This window comes from Bactrocera latifrons, unplaced genomic scaffold, assembly GCF_001853355.1.
Source record: "Bactrocera latifrons isolate USDA-ARS-PBARC rearing strain unplaced genomic scaffold, ASM185335v1 scaffold_49, whole genome shotgun sequence".
NCBI classification, from domain to species: Eukaryota; Metazoa; Arthropoda; class Insecta; order Diptera; family Tephritidae; genus Bactrocera; species Bactrocera latifrons.
Genome location: NW_017537145.1, coordinates 1,198,265 through 1,224,155, shown reverse-complemented (window position 1 = coordinate 1,224,155; position 25,891 = coordinate 1,198,265). Strand labels below are relative to the sequence as shown.

The following is a 25,891-nucleotide window of genomic DNA, read 5'->3' as shown; positions in this document are numbered from 1 at the left end:
AATACTTATAAATTTGACAGCTAACAAAGCCGAGAACATCAACCAGCTTCTCTATTTGCCGCTCGCGTTACGCACGTGTGATACGTTAATTCGGAAGTCGACACTCAGCAAGAAAATAATGCACGAGAAAAAACAAAGTACCAGTCTCAAACTCATAAATCACATTGGAACACATTTGAACTTCAGCTTTTCCTTTTTATGCGTAATTGACATGTCACAAGAATGCTGTGACAATATAGCTTTGCACATCTAGAGATGTATGTATGTATGTATGTAGGTGCATAAAGTGGAATCCATAATTTACGTAACCGCCATCTGAATAAGCCCTGCCATTCCAATTCAACAGCGAAATATGTCAAGTTGTGGACGCTTAGAGAGGCTTTAAATGAATAGTGAATAAAATTAGTGGCACTTCAAGTCTTTCAGCTCATTATATGGTGCAATATGATACATACCATAGACAACACTTAAGCAAATAATTGGCGATTTCTTTAACTTGCCATTAACATCGAAATTAAGGAAAAACAATTTTACATCGATTCCAGCAATTTTCCAACTTTTCACTTTCAATTCCAAGAGTAGGTAACTCGGGCAACCATGAATCGGTTCGGCCCTACGCATACTCTATTGGATAATACGCAACCTCAGAGACGTTGTGGAGTGAGCATCGAAGCACTATTGCTGCTGTGGAGCAGAGTATCGGACAAGACCCGGTTGAGTTCATCAATTATAACGCCCGACAATTTAAGCAGTGCTTATCTATCCTCTTTATTGAAGCTTTGAGCTACGACCTATGAGTAATGTCTTTTTCGTGCCTGAATTGTTGATGTGGACTCTATATACCTTACAGCCAATACAACACTAAATTTATTGTACGAAACTTTTGCTGAGCACATTATCTCGCGTTGAGAGCTTCTCTCTTACCTCTACGATCGTGTGATTTAACGCCACTGGGCTGTTTTTTGCGGGGTTTGACACCCCGCAAGAGAATATTCGTCGCGTTATTGCTGCCATATGCCCTCTTTTGCAGCAAAAAATGATCGAAAACTAGCGTTATTGAGGAAAGAAAAGATAGGTAGGTGGGTTGGAGTGTTACCACTTGGGCGTCAAATAGCGCTTGATGCATTATCGTCAGATTTCTTTAAACTTGATATTTCTTTTCATCTTAGCCAGCAAACAACTTTGTGTTTTCTATGAAACTATTTTTGTCTGATATGCTGTTTATGGACAGCCATTAAATATTTGGTGACTGATATGTTCACAAAATATTCTGTGTCTGGTTTGTCCTAGAACTGAAGAGTCACGGAGAAGGTGGAAGGCTGTTGCCTTATTCCCTTCTAGCCTGCAACTGCACGTGTTTTACAAACGGTCTGTGCCCTATTATAGTTGCGGCAAGCAAGAAAATACCATTCCTGAACCTATGTAGAGTTTTTTGGTTCTAGTCTTATCATATTTGGGCCATATTTGCTTCGTTGTCTTCAAGTTGATTATTGATCTCCATCTGCACTGCGCTATTTGTTTATAGTGAGTATAAAGCTCTCTTGTGTTCGTTCTCAGTGAACATGGTATCAACTCCGCTTCGAATTCATCTAAATAAACTCCTAGTTTGGCCAACTCATCTCCCTTTTCATTACCAAAAATGTTCCTGTTGGCGGGAACGCAAATTAAGGACACGTGGAGTTGATTCGCCAGTGAGCTTAAAGCCTTTCTGCAATTGCTAACTATACTGGAAGGATCGTAGAAATCTTAAGCGTTTTTAGAGGACCCAGTGCAAACTTTTTATCGCATTGTTAGAGGTCAATTTCAGAAATCCAAAGCAAGTACAAATTGCACAACTCAATAAATCTTAGTTCGCAGACCAAGACCCAATTTACATATCTGTATCCATAAGTAGATCTATATATCTTTAATCTGGTCCTTAACGCATTAGTCAATATTTCCAAGCTAACTTATTTCCACGCAGGGTTCAGAAGTATAAACGTATGTCTAAACGTTGTTTCGCAAAAACTAAGCCCAACCATAAGTTCCGCTAATCACTAATCCCGTTGCGGTTCACAAACACACTCACGCAAAAGTATATAACTATGTAATTTATAATGTCGATATCTATGTATATCCAAAATGTAAAATATGCACCTGCATATGTGTGCGTTAATTCGCACGACTTGCATAACTGGCAAAACGCTTTAGTGCTTCCTGCCGCAGCATCCATTGCGGTGGCTGACGCTACGCCAAATGTGAACTGTTTCAGCGCGCCGTCAATGAGTGGGCATATGTATGTGTGCGCATGAAAGTAATTCAGATTTATGAAGCGCGATTACGGTTAGAAAAAATTTTACAGTAGATGCAGTTTAAGCCCTTTCACTTTCTAGCGACGCAGCGCGTAAATATTTTTATAAAAGCTGACAGTTTCCAGGAAACGGTCGTGGGGAATGGGGATTGTGTAAAATGCAAACTTTTTCACTTAATTAGTTGCCAGAGGAAATGCGCGGCAAGCAGTCCAACTAGACTAAATATTATATATGTATATGTATATGAATATAATAATCATACACATTGTAGGCCCTAACCCCCTGCCAACGCTTTGCATTCAAGAAAAGTCACCAAAAGCGTTTGTTGCATTGCGGCCCAGCGCACTAACTGGCTTAGGCGGCTGAAAAAGGATGAAACTCGCGGGAATTTCGCTTTTATTTAAGACACTAACCGAGCAACTAGCAAGCATTTGAGGACCGGGTGATAGGCGAGGCGCAACCACAATCGAGCAACAATATGCCGGAAAACGTAGAAACGGGAAATATTGTGGCAACGTTTTGGCGTAATGAAAAACGTAACGTAAAAAGGAAAATGCAATTTAACTGACAGACTTAATGAATGCGCTCAAATGGTGCCAGCACAGCAGCCCTGCACTGAAGACAGCAGGGAAGCACCCAAAGCGGAAAGTTAGAAATTGAAAATTAAAACATTTACAGTGAAACTTCACTTAAATAACCGCTAAGCTGGAAGTGTCAATGAAAATGAAAATAAAATTTGCCCTAATTCCACCCAAAGTGTGGTACGAAATAAATGCAACAAACAAATGATAAGGCAGCTAGATAATGCGTTAGGGCTGCACAAAGCCGCCGCGCCCCGGGTGCGGCCAACCTAATGCTTCGTTTGCCGAAAGCGATGGAATTTCTATATATTTCGGCTGTTGCACATTGGGTGGAATGCAAATTATTCCGGTGAATTGGGTCAACTTCAGCGCTTACAACGTGTCCACATAATACATTTTGCATGCTCAGCTCGATTTACATAAGCAAACATGTTTACGCGTCCTATAATGTACATATATATGTATACAGTTGACATATGTACACAGTTGGCCATAGGTAGTAAAGCGCACGTTTATGCCTTATGCAGTGGCATGCTTGGTGTTATTATGGTGCGTCACACACCTCCGCATTCCAACAACAAGCATAAAGTCGGTAGGCTTGCAGTTGACAGCTTGTAGCTTCAGGAAGCACAATTTCGAATGATAATAAAATTTACACACTCCAATTCTGCACACCCACAAACATTTGTGAATATGAACTCAATTGCTCACATATACATATACACGGACTTCTAGTGTGTCACAGGCAAAGCGTGCGCGTTTTTGTTGTCTTGTTGTCTCCCCGACCTGCTCGCTACCACGCATGTAGGACATTGGCTGGATGTGCTAAGCGTTCAGTGACGCGGTGAAGTTGAGCTGGATCTTCTGGTTATGTAAAGCCCTGTAGGCGTGTGTGTCCAGGCATTATGCTTCCTATTGCACGGAGATAAATTTATGATTGACATATGTATATAATCAAATAGAAAAAATTATCAAAAACAAAAATAAAATAGAAACGTTAACTTCGGTTGTATCGAGGCTAAAATAGGAATGAAGAAGTTTTCATTAAAGAAAATGAACAAGTTTTCTTCATAAACTCTAAATATTCCTCTACTTTGATCGTTCAGTTTATATGGTATATGGCTATGCGCTGTAGTGATACGATCTAGAAAACTTTTTCAGTATTGTAGTCTTCTTTTAGACAATAATTCTTGCCAGTTTCATCAAATAAAAAAATGTACACAAGCATTTCTTTCCAGTTGTTTGGGAGCTATATGCTAAAGTGGACCGATATCGGCAGTTCCGTCAAATGTGATGCTTCTTAGAGAGAAAAGGACGTACGTAGAGTTTCAGAGCAATATCTCAAAAACTGAGGAACTAGTTCGCGTATATATAGACACACACATAACTTGTCTAAATCGACCCAGCTCGTCCCGCTGATAATTCATATTTTATAGGGTCTACGACATTTCCTTCTTGGTGTTACAAACTTCGTGGCGAACTTCATATATTCAGTTCAAGGTATAATTAGTTGAAGTTTCTTGGAAAAGTTTTTTATATACAGCACAGTATTTTTCACAATATTTTTGATGTTGTAGGTAGGAGTTTTTAACGTATTGTCTTAAAAAAAAGTTAAAGAATTGATTCAAAGTTTTTGTGTCTTGTAGACATTTGTTTGAAAGGCGAACCAGAGCAGAGATTATTAAATACTGACTGAGAAAGTCTTATGAAAGAAATACATTTTAATATTATAGCAGAGTGTTATCGGGAAAAAAACGCAATTCTTCTCATCTAAACTATATCCTAACTATGCCTAGTATACTTAAGCCTTATACAAAATCCGCACGCTATACTAACTACCTGTTTGCATGTCGATTCAACCCGATTTATCTCACTGGGCCAAAAAAGATTCGGTATAAGTGTTAGCAAACTTCCCGGTAATCACGGCTCTACCATCATGTGACTTCTCTAAAAGTAAAGAACTCCTATTTCGGTTTTCAACTCAACTGCATTTTGTTTGAAGTTTTGAAATTCGGTTTCGATATTATCATTTAATTATCAACAAGACTTTGGTTCACTTGGTAGTTTGAAATGGAAATGGAGTTGAGTGATCACGAAGGCTTTTTCTTATTCGTCCCAAAATCTTTGTCATCTTGATATACTAAATCGAAACTAATGTCCATTTTAATAATCCACAATACCACAAATGAATATGGTTGATCTGAAGCTGAATTGCTTTAACTTCAATTTAGCTTGCTTTAACTTCAATTAAACTGAGTGGTGAAGAAAACCCACTTTTTTTGAAAATCTAATCACCTGATTAAATTTGTCATAGGAGTATAAGCTACTTTTCCATTACACAGTATTATGATCGCCAATACAAAAAAACCAATTAACAAAAAAATCGGTTACAGTTACACAAAGTTTGGTTAGGTTTTATTCAAAGTATAATTTTCCCTATACACTACTGTTACAACAGTCGATTGAAAAGTCTAGAGCCTGACACTACCAGAATAAAGTCCATAAGATTCTTAGTTGGCCCTAACCTTCAAAAGTCGCGTGTATAAATTTGGCAGCTGACAGATCATTAGCTTGTGAATTATATCATTTTGAGTGAAGCAGCCTTTGTTATTGTGAATGATGGATAAAAGGGATAAAAGGAATAAAGTAGTATTTTTTGACAGTAAGAAAAATTTTGGCTTGATAAGATATTTCCAGATACTCAGGAAAATCAATCATCAAGAATTATTATGCCAAGTATAAAAATTGAAAGATAAAATAGGAGGGATCATCAGCAACGAATATTACATAGAGTTATTGGATCGTTCTAAGGATGAAATCGTCGAAAAACGGCCGCATTTAAAGAAAAAGAAAATGATGTTTCACCAAGCCAATGTCACACTTCAGTGGCGAAAATCCATGCAGTGGGTCTCGAACTGCTCCCACGTTTTTCCAGATATGATCCCCAGCGAAAATTTCCTGTCCTCTTTTGAGATCTAAAAGGAATGCTCACTCGAAAGAAATTTTCGTCGAAGGAAGAGGAGAACGCCGAAACTAAGGACTTACACTCAGCTCAGCTCCAACATTTTCACCCAGTTTAAGTCATTCATTTGCATTTTCAACAAGTGCCTCTGTGCCGCTCTCTCTCTCACTTCCTCCTCTATGATACGGTGGGAGTATGTAGTGCAGTGCAGTTAGAAGATAAGGACGCCTGTGTGTGAGTTCACTTTTTGCATATGCCTTAGTTTCCGCTTCCGACATGGCAATCGTGCAATTATGATTCGTTTTTACGTCAAGTAGGAAAACGTGTAAATCCATACCGATGTAGTGGCCACAGTGTGAAGTGCAAATGTTGCACACCTATGGTAATTTATGGATGCAGCTGAACATGCAATTAGCATTTAGGGTCAAGCGACTACGCACCTACATGCATTTGTCGAGCACCATTCGTCGCACACCACAAGTGACACACATGTCGATGGAGTCCTCGTTTTCACTGCACTTTCAATTGCAGGCGCAATGGAACACCTCAAAAACGTCAACACACAAACCATGAATGGGCGGTGACTTAGCTTTTTGCAATTTAAACACACTCAAGTGCACTAAATACTTAAAGCCACCAAGCTGCATTCGCATGGCAACGCCGTGTGTGGGTGACACACCGGCCGCGCGAAAGGCATTTTTGTGGCGATTTGTGGCACGTGCTGCCAATGCTACAACAGCAGTGCGGACACCTACAACTACACATTTTCATTCGCAGCTTATTTGCTCTTCTTAAATACGCATTTAAAAATTATAAATTAGCGTTTTTTCTGCACGCTCTTAGGCACCTGTGCAAATAACTGTTTAGTAATGTTGTTGTACGTATGTATAGTATGTGTCGCTGAATAAAGGCGTATGCCTTGACTTAAGTATTTTTGTCGCGTTTGTTTGGTTAATATGACTTTGCTTTTATTTAATTACACTTATACATACGTACAGTTCAGTTTTAAGTCGCGCCCTTTACAGTTATTAACAGCATTGATTTACGTTTTTTTGCAAGCATCACCATAACATTCAACAATTTTCAAGGCATTCATTCAGTTAAAAGAAAATACTAAAGCGTAAATAAACGAAACCTTCAAGCGATGCAAAATCGTATATGCTTAAGTACACACATACATATGTACATACATTCGCACTTTTTTCCGCTTCATTAAATAACTATTTGCTGAGCTTTGTTCACACTTGCTATTCTTGATATTGTATACACTTGTCGCACCAGAAAAATATCAGCGAAGTGCTATTCGAATTTCACTGCCTTTGAATAAATACAATATGGTTATGCCTGTATGAGGATGTCTTTTAGACATGTGGACATTCAAGAAGAAATAAATCGCATATAATTTATTGTTATGACCAAGAATTTAGCTTAATAATAAAGATAAGTGCGTGCCATTATACTACTATAAGCAAAAAATAGTAAGACTTTGTTCATAATTTCGAAGTTCTTAATTTGTTATTCAAAATCTATGTCGTACCCCTCAAAGTAATCAGGCTTGGTCGCAATACACTTGTGCCTACGTTTTTTCGAAACCTCGAAATAGTTCTTAAAGTAAATTTCCGGCATAACCTTCAGGCTTAACGATTCACTTTTAATCACACGTCTTCAATTGACTCAAAACGGTTTTCCCGAAGCGGTCGTTTCTGAGTTTTCTGAATAGTCAGAAGTCAGGTGGTGTTCAACAAGGCGAATACGAACTCACGTAAACTCAATGCAGTTTGCTACGGTGTATTCTCGTGGTAAAAAAACCAAGAGTTCTTACGTCTTTTTACGAATAGCTTCACGCAAACGACGCATAACACTCAAATAGTATTCCTTGTTGGCAGTTTGGCTTATCGAAGGGAATTCGCACACCACACCTAGATATTTATTATCTGTTTCCGGATCGGAAGCATAGATCCAAGACTCATCGCTAGTACTACTTCGTTTCATGTTATTCTGGTAGTTGGAAAGCGTTGTTTCACAAATAATAACGGGATGCTGGTTTCCGAAAAAATTCAGTAATTATGGAACCAATCGTGTTTTCACTTTTCTTCTGAACAAATGATCTTTCAAAATAGTTTTCACTGATCCTTCCGAAATTCTAACGAAGACAATGCCAATCTGACTGTTAACCGTCGATTCTCAAGCATCAATTCCTTTATTTTTATTGACGTCTTGGTCATCAATTTGTAGCGCAACAAACACTTATCTCCGAAGGCCCTTTCCAACATTCTGCACTTCTCGGCACCAGAAATTTGATTCCACTTACAAAATTTAATGGATCCTTCCGCAAATAGGGCATAATTCAGATGTTGAGCGCAACGGTGTATGCTTTCATTCGGATATTCTTCTAAAGCGTCTTTGGTGTACACTAAACGGTGTGGACTGGACTAAACCAACTCAACCTAAGTCCGCCAAAGTGCTTTTCTTCGTGTGCCGATTTCAGCCACTCAGTTTGGATATATTAGACCAGTCAGGATTTTTCAAAAAATCTATAACATTACTCAGCTTAAACTACACTTTAAGGTACTAAAAATCTACTCAATTGATAAACCGAAAAAAACATTCCCTGTCCAATCAAGCGTATTGTCCATTTTTTTTCAAACGAACTCGTATAACTACTATGATTTAGTCTAACACTCTTCGTTAAATGGATTATCAAATTAGTTTATAGTTACCAGGTGAACCGTTAGTCTTTTGCAAGCGATCAGACAGTATATATAGATCAGAAGGTATATTGTAATGGATTGAGTTCATTAGGTTGAGTTCTATAATTCTCCTTGTAATAAAAACTGGAGTATTCTACTCAGACTGAAACTAGCTGGTTTGCTGGGTAAAGTTTTTAGAATAATCTCCATTGAGTGGCTGTTGCCAAGTGCATACTGAAATTATGAAGGGAACATTTCTCCACCTTCTGAATGGCAATAAAACCATAACACTATGAGATGCTGAAACCCATTCCCCAATCGATGACTATGGGGGAGACGTTCCATTGAACGACCATGAAGATTTTCGAATAGCAATTATCGTCTGAACAGCAACAAAGCGGCGGGGGCAGATGGATTGCCGGCCGAGGTATTCAAATACGGTGGCGAAGAACTGTTCTCCAGGTGGAACAAATAAGCGAAGCCAAAAGGATCTGGTAGTGAACGAGAGCAAGACAAAATACCTTCTTCATCAGATAAACAGTCATCGCATTCGTCATAACTTTGAAATTGTAGATAATTTCGTCTGCCTTGGAGCCATCATTAACACCAACCAAAACGACAGCTTTGAAATCCAACGCTGAAACACTCCAGCTCTGCGAGTATTCGACACAGTACGCCAGGAGAAGCTCTCCGTTGAAAATACCAGGAGAAAAAGGACTTGGCATCTCCAATTGTCGCGGAAAGGAGTAACCGCATAAGCAGAGTGTATGCCATTAAAGGAGAAGAAGAAAGGACGCACACTTGGTTTAAGGCACAATTGAAGCAAAGCTTATTTTTTCCCCATTGAGAAAAGCTGTCAGATTTCATTAGTTGACTGTGACGTTAAGCACACATGAATCCATGTCTCGCCAACGTCTTATCACATGCCACAATTACTTTCATCTGTTATGTTAATCCATAATATTCTCCATATCGACCGACAGTTTGGAGCATCCTTGCAGAGCAATAAAAGTAATAAAACTTTTATTTATTCTTGGTTTAGCTATTTCAGTGTGCTGCGCCTTAGTCAATTCTGCGTGGCTTATCTTAGATATTTTTATTTTACTTTTATTTATTGCGCTTTGGGTACACAATATTTTTTTGGAACATGTAAGCGCCTCTTTTATGCGCCTTCTACAGTTTGTGAGCCTTTCATTATCATGCCATAAAGAGGAGCCTACACTAAGAAGCAGAGGATGGAGGATTCTAACGTCCATCGTTATGCTGTGTTCCCCCTTGTGACATCAGGCTTATCTAACATGGTAAAATAGCCCGAAAGTAGGCTTTCTTTTATTTGCTTATCGACTGCGGGCGGCAACTGAGGCAACTAAAATGCTATCAACTCGGGTGTTTGCAATTTTAACGCAACGCCGCTCAGTTTATTTTATTTTTTATTATTTGTATATTTTTCGTTTTTGGCTTTCACGGTTATTGTTGTCATTGCCTTTCTTAGTATAATCTTATATATTATTATTTGTTTGTAAATTAAGCCACACTGCTTTCTTTCGGTCGCATGTCGACTCGCACGAGTAACGAAATTTTCTGTTGTTGAGACTGCTTTGGATATTGTCTCTTCATACGCGTGCACCAATGTTGAACAGCAGGCGGAAGCAATTGTTTGCCCCATTTCCTTTATTTTGGGTAATATTTGCTTGCATATGCTTATTATTTGTAACTAAGTGTTTGAACTTGGTATAATGGTTCAGCGTAGCTTCGCAGCTATCATAAGCGCCTAAAAATAGACTACGCGGCAGCAGTTGGGGGGTAAAAGCAACGTGCCAAGACATGCTCAAGGCATAAATTCATTGCTATTCCGTTGCTTCCTTCCTACACACATGCGGTTATGGTAGCAATCCTGTGCTTTTCTTTTTATGCCTCTAGAAAAGTGAGAAGGGCCGTTGAGTATATCCTGTGTATGCGTGAGTGCCACTTCCGAGCTCATTGTTCGCTTAAGTACCACTCTCGCCGTTTGTACCGCTGGTTTCCTTGGTTGCGACAATAATCAAGTTCAGCAACAGTGAAAGTCTTACCGGATGCTGAGAACAGCAGTACGTGAAAGCAGGAGAGCAGACTACTGCGCACAGGTTGTGTGAGAAGTTCAGTGAAAAATAAAAATGCTAAGCATCCTTAGGAATACACATAAAGGCACAAAAAATAGAAGCAAAGAAATCGCCAAGCATGACAATAAATGGAAAACATAATAAAAACGATAACAATAATAGCGAACCAGTCAAAACAAACGAAGACGTTGCTCTCCTTTCTTTTATTGAGCTGCCTCGACTATGTTGGCTGCTTATGCTCAACAAAATTGAGAGGCGTGTTGTCCTGCTTTATTCGTAAGTGCACATATTTTTCTTATGACCTTTCGCTTTCTCCTGGCATTTTTGCATATTTATAGTTGCCCTGCTTTTGTTTGTTTTTGAGATAAGCTTTAAGTAGCTTAAGTGCTGGAATATTTAAAAATATGAGACAGAGGCACCGTATATTAAATATATGTTTTTTCTTCGTTATCAAAAACGATAAAATTATATATATTGTATATTACATGGACTAAAAGTCATTCACCTAATAATATGATCTAACTATGATCTCGTCGACCAATCAATGGTATAACGCACAGTTATACTGTTTATTGATTGTTCCATCATGTTCAAGATATTCGATGAAAATGATGTGAATCTCAAAAATTGGTGGCTAATCCTGACTGGTCGGTCGTTTCAGATGTTTTTGAGCGTTAATACACGACCTCCAATATAGCAACTCAATGCACTGCCAATTGGGCTCAGGTGTGTAATGTTGTATCCACAACTTATGGGCACAAATCGACGGAGAAACTAAATAGTTCTTTTGCTTTTGAGCACCGCTAAGTTGTCGTATGAAAGTCGAAGTCGAATAGTATTTTGAAGCTATGTTTAAACTAACCAAATAACTTGAGAACGATTGCATAAAATGAAATGAAACTTTAACAATATTCTAGTTTAGACATCGGTTCGCTCTATGGGTTCTTGAAAAGTTCATTTTTCGAGCCAAATTTTTTTATATTATTGTAAGAGCAACCTCTATAAAGATTCAAGAGCGCCATTTCATTAAGGGGGTATTCTACTCTAAAAATCAAATTTTGGAATTTTTTTGGAATTTTGAATTTTATTAAAAAAAAAACCAAAAATATTTTTACTATACATTTTTATGGTGTGTTTATTGATATCTTAAGAATACAGAAAAAAAAATTTTACAAAAAAATATTAAAAATTAAAATAATTAGAGCTGTTATAGTCCCTATTTCAGGGAATACGAAAAAAATGTTTTTTTTTCAAAATGGCGACTGCCTAAAAATAAAAATCATTTTTTACGTGTTTTTTTAATTCCTGCATTTTTTTTTTTAATATTAAAAACAAGTATAGAACTTGAGATAATGCCGGTACCGTGTGGAAAAAAGTAGTTTCGAGAAAAACGCGTTAAAAAGTGAGTCTACCTACCTACCGGGCTAGGTACTGCGTCACTAAAGTAACTATAGCTCTTAAAATTTTAATTTTTAAAAAATTCTTTGGAGGATATGTTCTGAAGGGTCTAAACTTTAAATATATGAAAAAAATCAAATTTTTCAAAATTCTAGAGTAGAATACCCCTTAAAAAAAACAAAGGTTTGGTGCGGTTTGTGGAATCATCGGTCAATATTTCTTCAAAAATGATGCCGGTGAGAACGTAACCATTAATGGCTTTATTGAGAGAACACTTCGGTGAGCAGATAATTTCGCATTTTGGGCCGGTCGATTGTTCGCCAAGATCGTGTGATATCACAACTTTAGCCTTTTTCCTGTGGAGATGTGTAAAATCTAAAGTCTCTGAGGACAATCCCGCTTCGTTTCAGGCGGGCAAACATCACGCTTGTCATTCGCCAGTCGAAAAGCTGAACGAGTCATCGAAAATTGCACTCAACGGATGGGCCAAAATTTGAAAGAAATAATCTTAAAAAAATTAATGCCAAAGAATATTCTTTCGAGTAATAATAAACGTTCTACAATAAACGATTTTCTAACTTGTGATTTCTTAAAAAAACCATTCACAGCATTGTAAACATCCGCACAAACAAACAATATATGTACGTACGTAAATAAATGCGTTAGAATTTTCATTACAAAACATTAGATAACAACACATTATCATTTTCGCTTTAAGCTTAGCTCTGCTAAATTTCAATGATATTAAGTTTGTTATTTAGTTTGATCTTTTCGACTTTCCAATCGGCAAAATAATAAATAAACAACAACACTAAACATATCTCCGCAAAAACTTATAGTACCAAGCTTAACACGGAAACTTTTGCTGCTAGCCGCTTCCACCAATACACTTTATTAACTTAACTCTACACTTGCGTATGTGTAGGTGCGTACCTATACCAGTTATACCCTCCTTTGGGATAATAACCTCACTTTTTATATTAAAACACACGTACACACGCACACACATAATAATGAAAGGAACACACAGTTTTTATTTGTCCCATGAAACAAGTCGACGTGCTTTTGATTTACCTACCTTTTGTGTTTGCTTTTGCTTTTGCACTTTTCACACTTTTGTTGTTATTGTCAATGGAACTTAAAATGCCGGTGTTGGTCGTCTTACTCGCTTTTTATTGAGTGCTCCTCACCAAAGTAACAGAGAATTAATCCTTTGGCATGAATCGGGTAAAAAGTTCGCTCACCTAGCCAGAGTTGGCACAAACAACAAATACACTACTTGCTGGTAACTAAATCGTCGTGATCAACGTGTTATCGTAGCCTTGCAACTCTTGGATGGCGGCAATTAATTCATTTCGTCTAATTTAGTTTAAGATTTATTTTTACTGCACGGTGACACTCTGACTTTTATTTTTTTATTAGTATTTTTATAATAAAACTTTTTTAATTAATCATGTACTCACTCACTTTTTCATTGGGAGCTTAATTCACTTGATTAGCAACACACTTTATATGGATATAATTTAATTGTTGTATAATTATTTTCTTGTTGCACATAAGTGCCACTTTATTCTTTAATATCTAATATTCCTGCTTCATGAAATTAACACTTATTATTTGCCACTGAATTACGCGTACAAAATGCGCTGAAACTCGCAAGATATAAAGTTAAGAATTAGTTCCGAACCGATAAAGTAGACTACCGATAAAGTAGAACGATTTGAGTATTCCCATGAGATACTGTTAAACCGTAAGCACACAAATCGCGGTATATGAATAATAAATTTTATAATCGCATACTTGCTTGCTACGAAACCAAAAATTCAAAACAAATTCCGTTTCCACCGCCACAGAAATACGAATTAAAAACAACTTTGACGTCCGACGTGTCGAAAGCAACAACGCGCAATAATACCAATTGGCATTCGTTGCTCTTGGAATAGCGATGAAAACCGCCAGCTGGTGATGTTGCCGGCTAGTTCAGAAAGTGTACAAAATATTTTAGATATATTTGCAAACAATTTTAATTAGTTAAGAATCAAGAATCAGTTATGAACATTCTGTGTTACTTCGGAGCGTGCTGCCTCTTACAAAAACATTTTTTATTCCTTAAATTAAGGAAAAAAAAATGTTTTGTTTTTCATTTTGCTGACTTTGTTTGATTTATAATCTATTGGTATTCAGTTATAACATAAAACATATTCTCATTAGTTGAAATTTGAAAAATTTATTTTCGAATCACAAAAAATTTTTTTTGTATGATATAGTATAATATATTCCTATTCAGTTATCACTCAAAAAACAGATTTTCATTGCTCGAAATGTTCGAAAATTTTATTTTGAATCATAAAACCAAAGCTAAACTGCTGATTTTGACATTATGGCTTAAAACACTTTTGAAAAATTGTAATTTTTGGGCTATCGACACAACCTTATATGATTGAATTATTTAAGCTTCATGTTATTATAGATTTATAAAGTCATATATATTATATATTTTATAAATTTTAAGTTTTTAAAATTCAATTTTATGATATATGTATGCTTTATGCATAACAGAATTCATTTTCTACATTTTCATAGAAATAATGATAGGATTTAGAAATTTACTTTAAAAATAAAAAATAAAAAAAAACACCAACTTAGTTGTATTAAAGTAAGTGCAAAAGATAAATGGCTTCAGTACATCCGGTAACACTAGCGCAGACATTACTACAGCATTGCCAGCTGCGAAATGATGCAACGGAAAGGCGGCTGTCAAAGCGGATGTGATGTGAAGAAGCAAATAACGAAATTTATTACAAATGCAAGCAAAAAAAGTTAGTTGCAAATCGCATTAATTAAATAATATTTTTTGAGAGCATTAAAACAGTTAATTTTTTGCAAGATAGATTTTTCAAACGCATGACTGTGCTATAAACTCAAGGCAGAACGTAATACAATAGAAGTTGTCAAGGAAACGGTATAAACAAACACGGTGGCAACAAACAAATAAGATTACTGCTGAAAAGAAAATATTTTTGCTGCGGTGTAATTTCCTTTTGTAGCTCTATAAATAAGTGTATTTATTTAAGCAGGCATTAAAATGAATTATTATGATGAGGAGATTTCAATTAGTGGGCCAGATTCCAAGAATCTAAGTCATTTTAAAGTAGACCGAATACCAAGCAATGGCAGTGGTCGGACCGCATCGACTAATCGAACTGCTACCTTGCGTCGCAGTAAGATTGTAAGCTTTCAGTTTATTTGTAATTAATTAGAATTACAGAGGCGTAATATAACAAATTTCTAAACTTCACAATAGCATGGTAGCTCGACCGACGATGATGGCCTATTGCAGGATATTATTGATCACGATGACGATGACGAGGATGACGATGACGATGACGATGACGACGATGATGTAAGTGAAATGCAGCCGCGCTTAATAGACGGTTTAGCACGCGGCACAGCTAACCAACGACCACAGACACGACCGGGCAGCGCGCGCAGTACTGCCAATGTATTGTCGGCTAAACCTCCGATGCGTGGTGGTGGACTCATTGTACCATCCGAAAGTGAATCAGATGAAGCTGTTTCACCACAACCACAAATTGAAGTTATTGGAGATGCGACAACAGTACAATCATCTCCGCAAGAGCAGCAGTTGTCCATCAAATCTGAATATTGGGAAAATTTAGCAATAAATCAGGAGCTAAAAGAACTCTTTCCGTACATATTAAAATATACACCGCAATCTATTGATACACCTTATCGCCTGCAACCTTTCATACCAGATTTTGTACCATCTGTCGGTGATGTGGACGCTTTCCTCAAGGTCACCATACCGCCACTATCGAAGCCTCAACGTCAGCAAGAAATCAACGAGTATTTACATAAAATGGGTATTTATCTGCTTGACGAGCCGTCCGGTGAACAATCGGAGCCGAGTTTGCTTAATATGAAATTGCGTTCGGTGCTCACTGGTAGTGGTTCCAATGCGCGCTCTGCATCGGCTTCAATGATTCCAACTGCCAAATCGCCTAAGGAAATTGACAAGTGGATTAATGAGGTCGAGAAATTGCATATGACCCAAACCGTGAATGATATACAACCGCGCAAAGAGATTGAGCCCTTATTGATGAATTGGCCGCGCTCGTATGCTGATGCTAGTGTAGCTGTGCAACAGGCGTATCAGCAGTGCCTGGAAGATGAGGACGTTGCGCGTTATGTGCGCACACTGTGTCAACAGTTCGAGGTGGAGGGGCCTATAGAAACGCAGGTCCATTACATAATGAGCGTGCAGACATTGTTCGCACTATATTTGGCCGCCAATCAAGCATGGGAATGATTAGCAGAAGTCCTTTGATATTCTCGAATATATGACATATTGAAATATGCACCGCAATACAAATTTCAACATTATCTAACGGTAAATTACTGCACGTTTCATTTGTATCTATATATTTATTGTTATTTAGCTATACTCCAGATTAATTCTTTAAAATAAGCTTTCAATAAGAGTAACTGTGTTTAAACCATGCTCTCTCTTGGAGGGTTGGGTATGTTGTCACAACGCGGTTTTGGTGTTATTGCTCTAATTGAATTGCTTGGCATTTGTGGGAGCCCAAATTACTGTGTTGCTCCCACACACAAACACTGATGTAAGTCACTTCATTACGTGATTCTCTCTCCACGCACTCTTCGGTAAGCGAATAACTCATTTCGCAACGTCAATATTTGACCCTAATCGCCAACACAACAAGCGACGGTCGTCACCTACTAACGATATGAACGTACACACACACACACCCCCCACCACTAAATCGGATTCTCTACTCGATGCGCCTACTGCTAAGCCTCAATTAGTCGATGGTTATTCCATAACTAATGCGATGCATTGAGCTACATTGTCGGCCAGTGATTGGGTCGCCGCATTCCCTGATTAGGCAAATGAACTAAATCATGGCAGTTAAGATAGCCCTGGCCAAATGGTAAAGTGTCTAGGCACTGAATGCAGGTGAATGCACATGTTCGCAGGAATTTATGATTGACGAAGGGAATTCCGGTTGTTTACATATGCGAAGTGCATGTTAGTTTCTCTTCACTGTGTGTGTTTAATTTAAAATGTTCTGAGTATCTTACCTGCTGCAACCTTTAAAGAATTCAAGGTTACGACAACCGTTGAAATCAATGAACCTACCTAAAAATATAATTTAGATTGTATATTTTTCTTCTTCTTCTTCTTTAATGAGGCATACTCCGTTTACGCGGTTATAGCCGAGTTTACAACAACGCGCTAGTCGCTCTTCCTTTTCGTTATTTGCTGCCAATGGGAGCCAAGTCCTTTTCCACCCGGAAAAGGTCCTTTTCCAACAGAGTGGAGGTCTTCTTCTTCCTTTGCTTTCCTGGGCGAGTACTACTCGTACAGCTCATCGTTCCATCAACTGCGGTATTGGCCGTTACCAAAGCGAAAAACACCATATATCTACCGCAGAACCTTTCCCTCGAAAAGTCTTAACACGGACTCATCAGATGTCATAATCCATTCCTCTGCACCATATAGAATGACGGAGCTGATGAATGACTTATATAGTTCGGTCTTTGTTCGTCGAGAAAAGTCGTTACTTCTCAATTGCTTACTGAGTCCGAAATCGGGAGTGCGATGATTGTTTGCTTGATGGCAGGAGATATTTCGCCTTGTCCTCGTTCACTACCAGACCCATTTGCTTCGCCCCCATATTCAGTCTGGAGAGAGCAGAACTTAAAAGGAAGTATCGATGTCATAGGCGTACGCCAGCAGCTGTGGACTCTTATAGACGATTTTACCTTCTCTACTCAGCTCTGCAGCTCGTATTATTTTCTCAAGAAGTAGATTGAAGAAGTCGCACGATAGGGAGTCGCTTTGTCTGAAACCCAGTTTGGTATCGAACGTCTCGAATAGATCATTCCCGATCCTGACGGGGCTTTTGGTATTGCTAAACGCCAGTGTTCACAGCCGAATTAGATTTGCGGGGATACCGGCGCGGCAGAAGTCACCTGAAATGAATGGTAAAAAGCATCATACAAACGCAGGAGTACAGAGAACGGTTGAACAACCTAGCTGCAAAGAACCAGGTGCACCTAATCTGGGTGCCCGGCCACAGGGGTATAGCCGGCAACGAACTAGCTGACGAGCTAGCCCGCTCCGCAGCCTCCACCAGTATGGTTGGGCCTGAACCATTCATTGCGGTGGGTCCCCACACTGTGAAGGAGCTGCTCCGCAAGGAAGAAAGAGTGTGCAAGGAAAGGTATTGGCAGCGAGCGCACGGTATGCGTCATTCCAAGCTGCTAGTTGGGGGGTAAAACCAAAAGAGGTTTAAATCGTTAATTAACCTCCCAACTAGTCTTTCTTCCGTCCCTCCACCCTGATAAAATAGGTAAAATTTTGCGGTATTGCAATCTGTCTCTCGCCTCTCAACGAACAATATCGGTATGTACGGACTCTCCTAAACAAAGAGTTCATCGGTAGTCTCATCGACGAAAAGGTTAACACCAGCTATGTATTTGAGAGGGCAATTCGTAGAATCCTCCGCATCGATGCCAGGACGGTTGTCTCAGAGACACCAGAATTTTTTTCCCCACTAGCATGTATTAAAAATTTAATTATTGTTATTGTTGTTTTTTTTTTGTGCTATTTAGAAATTTTACAAGAATTTAAATTTTTTATTATAATTTAAAATTTCTTCTTTGAAAAATTGTAAAACTGATTAAAATTCGAATATTCTGTTGCTATAAATTTCCCTCTTACATGTCTTGTACATTAACAATAGAAAATGCGTGAACGAATATTCTTTCGCGAATATATTTCATACCAATGAGCAATTGTTATGACTCTTTCAACACCGTATCGGTCTGGCATCTCTATTTTGCATTCTCTTATATATTATTTTGTTTTAGTTTTTGTTCTCTCTTTCGCATCCCGGGTGGTCCATAGCAATCTTACCTGCCATTTATTTTCTTACCGTTTGTTTCCGCGGTCTGAGTTGAGTTTTGTTTTCTTTCAAATTTGTGTTTAATTTCGTATTGAGTGCATGTCTTTAATAATATGAATTACTATGTTACGTGAATTTTAATAAAGTCCTTTTGTTTATGCGAATTCTTTATTAAATTGCTTGCATTGAAGTGAGTAGCTTTTGATGATATTTTTCATGGTATAACTCATATACAAATTTTGCGATTGTTCTAGGAAGACAAAACAGTATTGTACCATGGACAAGTGGAGTAAAACGCAGTTAAGTTACTTTTTGTTACTATGCGTTTATATTCAACTGCCTAGTACGCTAGGAGATGTCTCTTCACGGAACGCTAACACACTCGCTACGTCATACACATCCACCACCACTGTGACTATACAAACCGATTTGGAGCCCATAAATGGTACAATCAATTATCGAATTAATGGTAAGAAGAATCGTGACAATAAGCCTTGGTTCGACGGGCGTGGCCTGGATATGCAACACACACAGTGTGTGCGTCATGGTCGCTGCGAGCGGCTCGTAAACAACACATGTTTTGGTGCTAACATTACATATAGTTTAACCAGTTTAGATCTCACCGACTACCAAAACCAAGATCAAATGTTAAAGCATTTAAGTAATTATCGTGCGCTTAGAAATGTACCCAAATGTTGGGCCGTAATACAAGTAAGTACACATATCACATCATTTATAAAAATACACAATTTAATCCACAATATTTCGCACAGCCTTTTCTCTGCTCTGTGTTTATGCCAAAATGTGAACAAATAAATGGCAAGGATATGGTTTACTTACCCTCTGTGGAAATGTGTCGCAAAACATGGGAACCATGTCGCATACTCTACAATAGCTCGTATTTCCCCGAATTCCTACGTTGCAATGAGACTTTGTTTCCACCTAAATGTACCAACGATGTGCAGGATATGAAATTCAATGCAACAGGTAGCTGTTTGCCACCTTTGGTGCCAGCCGATTCCAGCAGCAGTTACTATCCCGGCATTGAAGGTTGCGGTGTACAATGCAAAGATCCTTTATATACAGATGATGAGCATCGGCAAATTCACAAATTGATTAGCTGGCTGGGCACACTGTGTTTCTTAGCTAATTTATTTGTTGTAGCCACTTTTATTATTGATTGGGAGAATGCTAATAAGTACCCAGCTTTGATTGTGTTTTACATAAATTTATGCTTTATGATTTCCTGTTTGGGGTAAGTACCTCAATGTTAAAAACTTTAATAAATAGAAATTGAAACTTACTATAAAATTTTACACCTTAGTTGGCTGGCACAATTCACACCCGGTTCACGTGAGGATATCGTTTGCCGCAAAGATGGTACGCTGCGACATTCAGAGCCGACTGCCGGTGAAAATCTATCGTGCATTGTGGTATTTGTACTTGTCTACTACTTTCTAACCGCAGCCATGGTTTGGTTTGTTTTCCTCACCTACACTTGGCACCTGCGTGCAGTGGGCAACGTGCAGGATCGCATTGATAAGAAAGGTTCATATTTCCATTTGGTTGCATGGTCACTACCGCTGGTGCTTACCATTACCACAATGGCACTGAGCGAAGTAGATGGCAACAGTACGGTTGGCATTTGCTTTGTTGGTTACCTAAATCATCCCATGCGGGCGGCGTTATTGCTGGGCCCTTTATGTGGCGTTATTTTGGTTGGTGGCTATTTTGTTACACGCGGCATGATAATGCTATTTGGGCTGAAGCATTTTGCCAACGATATTAAATCCACATCGGCAAGCAATAAGATACATCTGATTATTGTAAGAATGGGTGTGTGTTCGATATTTACACTCATTTTCATATTAGCAGCCATCGCCTGTCATGTAAACGAGTTTAAGCATTCACGCGAATGGGCTGAAAGTCTCGGAAAATTCATAGTGTAAGTCAATCACAGTGGAATTTGTAGGCTGGAAACTTATTCACTTTCACAATTTCAGTTGTCGCATTGCAACGGAGGAAAAGTGCCGAATCGAAAATCGTCCTAGTATTGCGTTGCTGCAGCTGCATTTGATCTGCCTCTTTGGCTCGGGAATTGTCATGTCTACTTGGTGCTGGACACCGTCGTCGCTTGACACCTGGCGTCGTTACATAAGAAAGTATGTATTCCATAAGTTTGTTCTTAAAATCGTTTTAAACAAATTTGTTTACGTATTTAGGAAATGCGGAAAGGAAGTTGTGGAAGAAATAAAAATGCCAAAACACAAGGTGATCGCTCAAACTTGGGCAAAACGCAAAGAGTTCGAGGATAAGGGCAGGCTATCCATAACACTTTACAACACGCACACCGACCCTGTAGGTTTGAATTTTGATGTAAATGATTTAAACTCATCTGAAACCAATGAAATCAGTTCAACATGGGCGAATTATTTGCCACAATTTGTGAAACGCCGGATGGCACTCACCGGGGCGGGCACCACAAACTCATCGAGTCAAGGCCCACGCAAAAACTCCGTGGACTCGGAGATAAGTTTTAGTGTACGACATGTTTCGGTAGAATCAAGACGGAATTCTGTAGACTCTCAGGTAACTGCTGTCAACACTTAAGTAACGTATAATGGGTAATAATTTACATCCAAATATTTAGGTGTCAGTAAAAATTGCCGAAATGAAAACAAAAGTCGCCTCACGCACACGCAATGGCCATCATCATCATCATCACAGTAGTAAACATGCAACTGCCACTAATAAGCGTACGCATAAACGTCGTGACTTTATATCGGCAGCCACAACTGGACGCAAATATAGTGGACGCCGTGAAAGCAGTACCTCCATAGAGTCGCAGGTCATTGCTCTAAAAAAGACCACATATCCAAATGTCAGTCACAAGGTCGGCCTATTTGCACAGCAAAGTACAAAGAAACACCACACACACGGAGGTAAAATGATGAAGCGACGCAGCGCCAATGCTGGTGAGTACACACACAAATAGGTTACACAAAAATAATGCGTTATAAAATAACGGCAAACACTTTGATTCTTCACAGGTTTGGATCCGGCCGATATCAGTGAATTTTTGGCCAAAAACGGTCAGTTGCTTATGCCTTTCCTGCAGCAGCAAGGCTTGAGCAGCTCTTCCGAGGAGGAAAATTCTCATGCCTCCTTCAAAATACACGATTCTCGCTTAGATGTACTGCTTAAACAGGATCTAAGTGACGATTCCAACTATAATGATGAAAACAATGTGACACATGCACATGCAGGTGCACGTATCGAAGAAATAAATGCTGAAACAAGCGAACGAAATGTTAAGAAACAGATCGTTTTAGAGAATCTCTTAAAGAATATGCAAAAATCGAATGAATCGGGCGGTAACCGCAATTCACGGAACTCTACACGTAGCCGGCATTCGCGTAAATCACAGGCGACCAACACTGCGATCGCTGGAACATGCTCCGCTGCGGCCGCGCTTGCTAACAGCAACAGTCGTCGCTCACAGCGCAGCAACAAGAGCAGAAAGCACAGTTCAATGCGCTCGAATGTTGCCGCGACCGCTTTGTTACACAACCACAGCAACGACGAGGAGAATCCGTTTAATATATCTGATTTGAATTTGCATTTAACACGTGATCTCAATGGCGATGGTATCGTTGAAATTGGCGATTCCATCACCTCTTCGTGCACTTCCTCCGAACTCGACTTACCGCTAGGTTTGACATTGCACAGCTCCTACTCGGCGCACTCTACAGGCAAGCCGCACTCGCGTAACAGCAAAACGAGCTGCGACGTGGGCATACAAGCGAATGCCTTCGAAATTGCAACGCACAATTTATCTTCCTATGAGGAAGACGAATTGAAGTTGGCAATGCGACAATTGAATGCGAAGAGCGCGAAACAGAAAAATGATTATGCTAACGAAGCCATCGACGCCACCGAAATGAATACATTGTTGCGCAACAACAATAACAAGCACAGGGAAACAACGCTCTTAAGCGAATCCGAAAAGTTGAAGTTATTGTTGCTGCCATCGAAGTAAATAAAAATAGAATCTCAATTAACAATTAAGAAACTCGCATAAGGTCATTGTCAGCGAAAGTCAAAAATGTGCAGCAGCGGATAATGTAAAGCAAAGTGTTTAGTAGCACTTAGTAGAACAGTTAGTGCTTTTTGTTTAATGCACTTATATACATAAATTTTTTTGCATTTTTATACCCTTAGCATATTATATAAAGTTCGCTACGAAGTTAGTAGCACCGAAAACGAAACTTTAGAGATCTAGTCGTTGTATGAAAAACTTTTGTATTTGAAAAGATGCCTTCCGAAACTCGGATGCATACAAATGGACCGATCAAAATTAATTAATTTTATATTTGTGTATAGCTTCGGTGCCGCCGAAGTTAACGTTTTTTCACTTTTTTTTTAATTTATGTAACTAACGAGTACCTTTTAAGCAGTTATAGTTTGGTAAATTGGTAATTCTTTTATTTACCGTAAGTAGGCTTCGTTTCGCATGTTTTTTATAACGAAAATATTGTCTGAAAAATACTCATTTTGAACCCGAAATCACGAATATTGCATTTAAATGTATTTATAGATTTTTATAATATACTCATATACTATAAAACCTCTGTACTGACTTGATATGATTTAAGCATATATTTATACATAACTTTTTTGTAATATAGATTATAATTCTACTTTTATAGCATAAAAGTACTAATTTTGTAATCAAAGTAAGGGAAAGTACAGAAAATATTTTAATAAATTTTTCTATATTTTTACTGCGTGAAATCAACGAGAAAAGCTCAAATATAGAAATAATTGTTAGTGCCTTAAGATTTTTTGAACATTTTTAAACGTAGGATTCTATTGTATTAAGAAATTATACATTGTCAAAATTGTCAATAAAAATGATACATAAATGACAACGGTACTGTGTAAAAGTACTCAAATCATAATACATCAACACTTTCGTTGTTTAAAGCTAGATTTTCCATTGGTCAAACTGTATGTTTTGTTGTTGTTTTTACAGATGTGCGACTTGCACAGATTTTTATCGATTCGATTTATTCACTTTTGGCGTCTTTTATTTTCAGCAAACGTAATTCTGGACTCCAAATAGTATTGTTCAGAAATTCTCCAAGGAAATAGCAGCACACCGTAAAAGCTAGCAATGCGCTGAGCATGAAATAACGCATAGGTAGATTAAGTACTTCCAGCAGTGGATATACCCAATGACCCGAAAAGAAGCGTACAATGTGCATCCAAATAAGGTAAAGCACCATAAATGCAATAGTGCCAGTGAGGCCGGCTGCACGACTGGGGTACTGGCGGAAGCAAGTGAACATATCGAGTATGCCGAGCATAGCCACATTGGTGTGAACGATATGATTGAGCCAGCTAAAGAAGGAGATTACAAAGTATGGCATGTGTTTAAATAAGAAGTACAAAATTAGATCGCATAAAAATTTACTTTGGGAAAATTGCATCTAGCGCTGATGGGAAAATAAGTTCTCGATCGTAAGCGTATATAACCCAAAAAGAGATGCACACATTATGTGCGATGGGAAAAGCCAATGCAGCAAACATATAATCGCGAAGTTTCCGAATTCCAGGCATTGTACGTGGCGGTCCTATTGCATTAGAACCCATAATATCATTAAGTAATGCCACTAGATGATAAAGAGCTTGCAGTATCTACAGAATGACGATTATAATTACACACATTTGCAAATTCAAACTTCCGATCTGTAGAATACAAACCACATCGAGAAATGTAAGATATTTAAATTTGCCACCCCAACGTGTTTTCAACTCTTCCTCATCCTGTAAGTGCTGCGGCCAATGCACATTGAACCAATGGTAGTAGATGCCATAGGCAAATTGCAGTAATCCTATAGTGTGTGTGAGCAAGCGGAGGTAGCAGAAGGCACCCTTCAAATAAATAATAATTTAGTAAACGAAGCAGTTTCAATCATAAGTATTTCTTTAAATGAACCTGTGTATAAGCATCATTTGTTGTTGATAAACGTTCCTCAACAACAGTGGACTGTGCTTTCGCCTCCAGCTCTTCCTTTAGCCGTTTCTTACTTTTTGTCATCTTTGGTACTAAATTTCCAATTTCCAAATAAAACACACTTCAATACTGCAGGTAATGTTTTATTGCCTGCCACTTGGCAACTACATAGTATTCTCCGACACTTTCACATCTTTCCAAGTTTTGTCACTTTCGTTTACATTCGTTCCCAAACTGTTCAAGAGATAACACAGATTCACGCTTCTGAGCATACAAATTACTTAGTGAAGTGTTAGTAATACGTCACGCTCAGAGAACAAACAATAATGAGATTGTAGAAGTTTTGTTTTTGGATTTACTTGCCGGTTACAAAACGAGCATAAGCACTTGTATATAAAATTAGATTGTAAATGAAAACTAAGAATGAATTGTATGTGTTGGGATAAAAAGTACTATATTCTTTAAGCAAATTTAGTGCTGCACTTACAAAAAATTAAATCAATCTCAAATAAGTTCTCGTAGCATACAGAATATTGTAATAGACATTTAAAAATCGCAGTTACATAAGTACGCTAATGGGAGTAGAACCAATCTAATGTTTCCCTTGAGACAGATTTGTTTAACTTTCACGTTACTTACCTTTCGCACTTCATAAATATCTTTCTATTCTGTTTCGTTAGTGTCAAACAAGTTTTTTATAATAAATAAAAGTTAATTGTTATAAATGAATAGGGTATATTAAGTTTGTCATGTAATTTGTAAGGCCCGGAGGGAAAAGTCGGGTACCCAATTATATATGTATACGCATATGTATGTATGTATGTATATAAATTATCAGCGTTAAAACTTGAGGTGATTTATGTTCGGCTGAGCCTCAGTTTTGCACATTTATCAGGCA

At 38.2% G+C, this 25,891-nt stretch overlaps 4 protein-coding genes across 5 annotated transcripts in view; 2 read left to right on the top strand and 2 right to left on the bottom strand.

Annotated features, from left to right (window-relative positions):
- Window positions 1-13,909, bottom strand: part of LOC108973587 — a gene marked incomplete in the record, with an annotated part of 146,942 nt that extends 133,033 nt beyond the window's left edge. Inside the window, 1 exon segment of the mRNA XM_018940956.1 lies at window positions 13,100-13,909.
- Window positions 13,910-15,085: 1,176 nt separating this feature from the next.
- LOC108973560 (intraflagellar transport protein 46 homolog) lies at window positions 15,086-16,412 on the top strand. Its single transcript, XM_018940912.1, has 2 exons — window positions 15,086-15,250; window positions 15,326-16,412. The coding sequence occupies exons 1-2, from the start codon at window positions 15,107-15,109 to the stop codon at window positions 16,349-16,351; spliced, it is 1,170 nt and encodes a 389-aa protein (XP_018796457.1). The 5' UTR covers window positions 15,086-15,106; the 3' UTR covers window positions 16,352-16,412.
- A 2,586-nt stretch (window positions 16,413-18,998) lies between these two features.
- LOC108973592 (protein smoothened) lies at window positions 18,999-23,937 on the top strand. Of its 2 annotated transcripts, none has more exons than XM_018940964.1 (8): window positions 18,999-19,164; window positions 19,233-19,685; window positions 19,748-20,229; window positions 20,299-20,919; window positions 20,978-21,136; window positions 21,197-21,563; window positions 21,625-21,949; window positions 22,025-23,937. In XM_018940964.1, exons 2-8 carry the CDS (start codon window positions 19,251-19,253, stop codon window positions 23,011-23,013), a joined length of 3,378 nt encoding a protein of 1,125 aa, XP_018796509.1. In that variant the 5' UTR covers window positions 18,999-19,164; window positions 19,233-19,250; the 3' UTR covers window positions 23,014-23,937. The 2 variants fall into 2 exon arrangements, with proteins under 2 accessions (XP_018796509.1, XP_018796507.1); XM_018940962.1 differs by having other exon boundaries at window positions 19,229-19,685.
- LOC108973593 (androgen-induced gene 1 protein) lies at window positions 23,731-25,233 on the bottom strand. Its single transcript, XM_018940965.1, has 4 exons — window positions 24,976-25,233; window positions 24,741-24,911; window positions 24,451-24,674; window positions 23,731-24,377 (listed from the first exon to the last, which is right to left on the bottom strand). Exons 1-4 carry the CDS (start codon window positions 25,075-25,077, stop codon window positions 24,044-24,046), a joined length of 831 nt encoding a protein of 276 aa, XP_018796510.1. The 5' UTR covers window positions 25,078-25,233; the 3' UTR covers window positions 23,731-24,043.
- Between the last annotated feature and the right edge of the window lie 658 nt (window positions 25,234-25,891).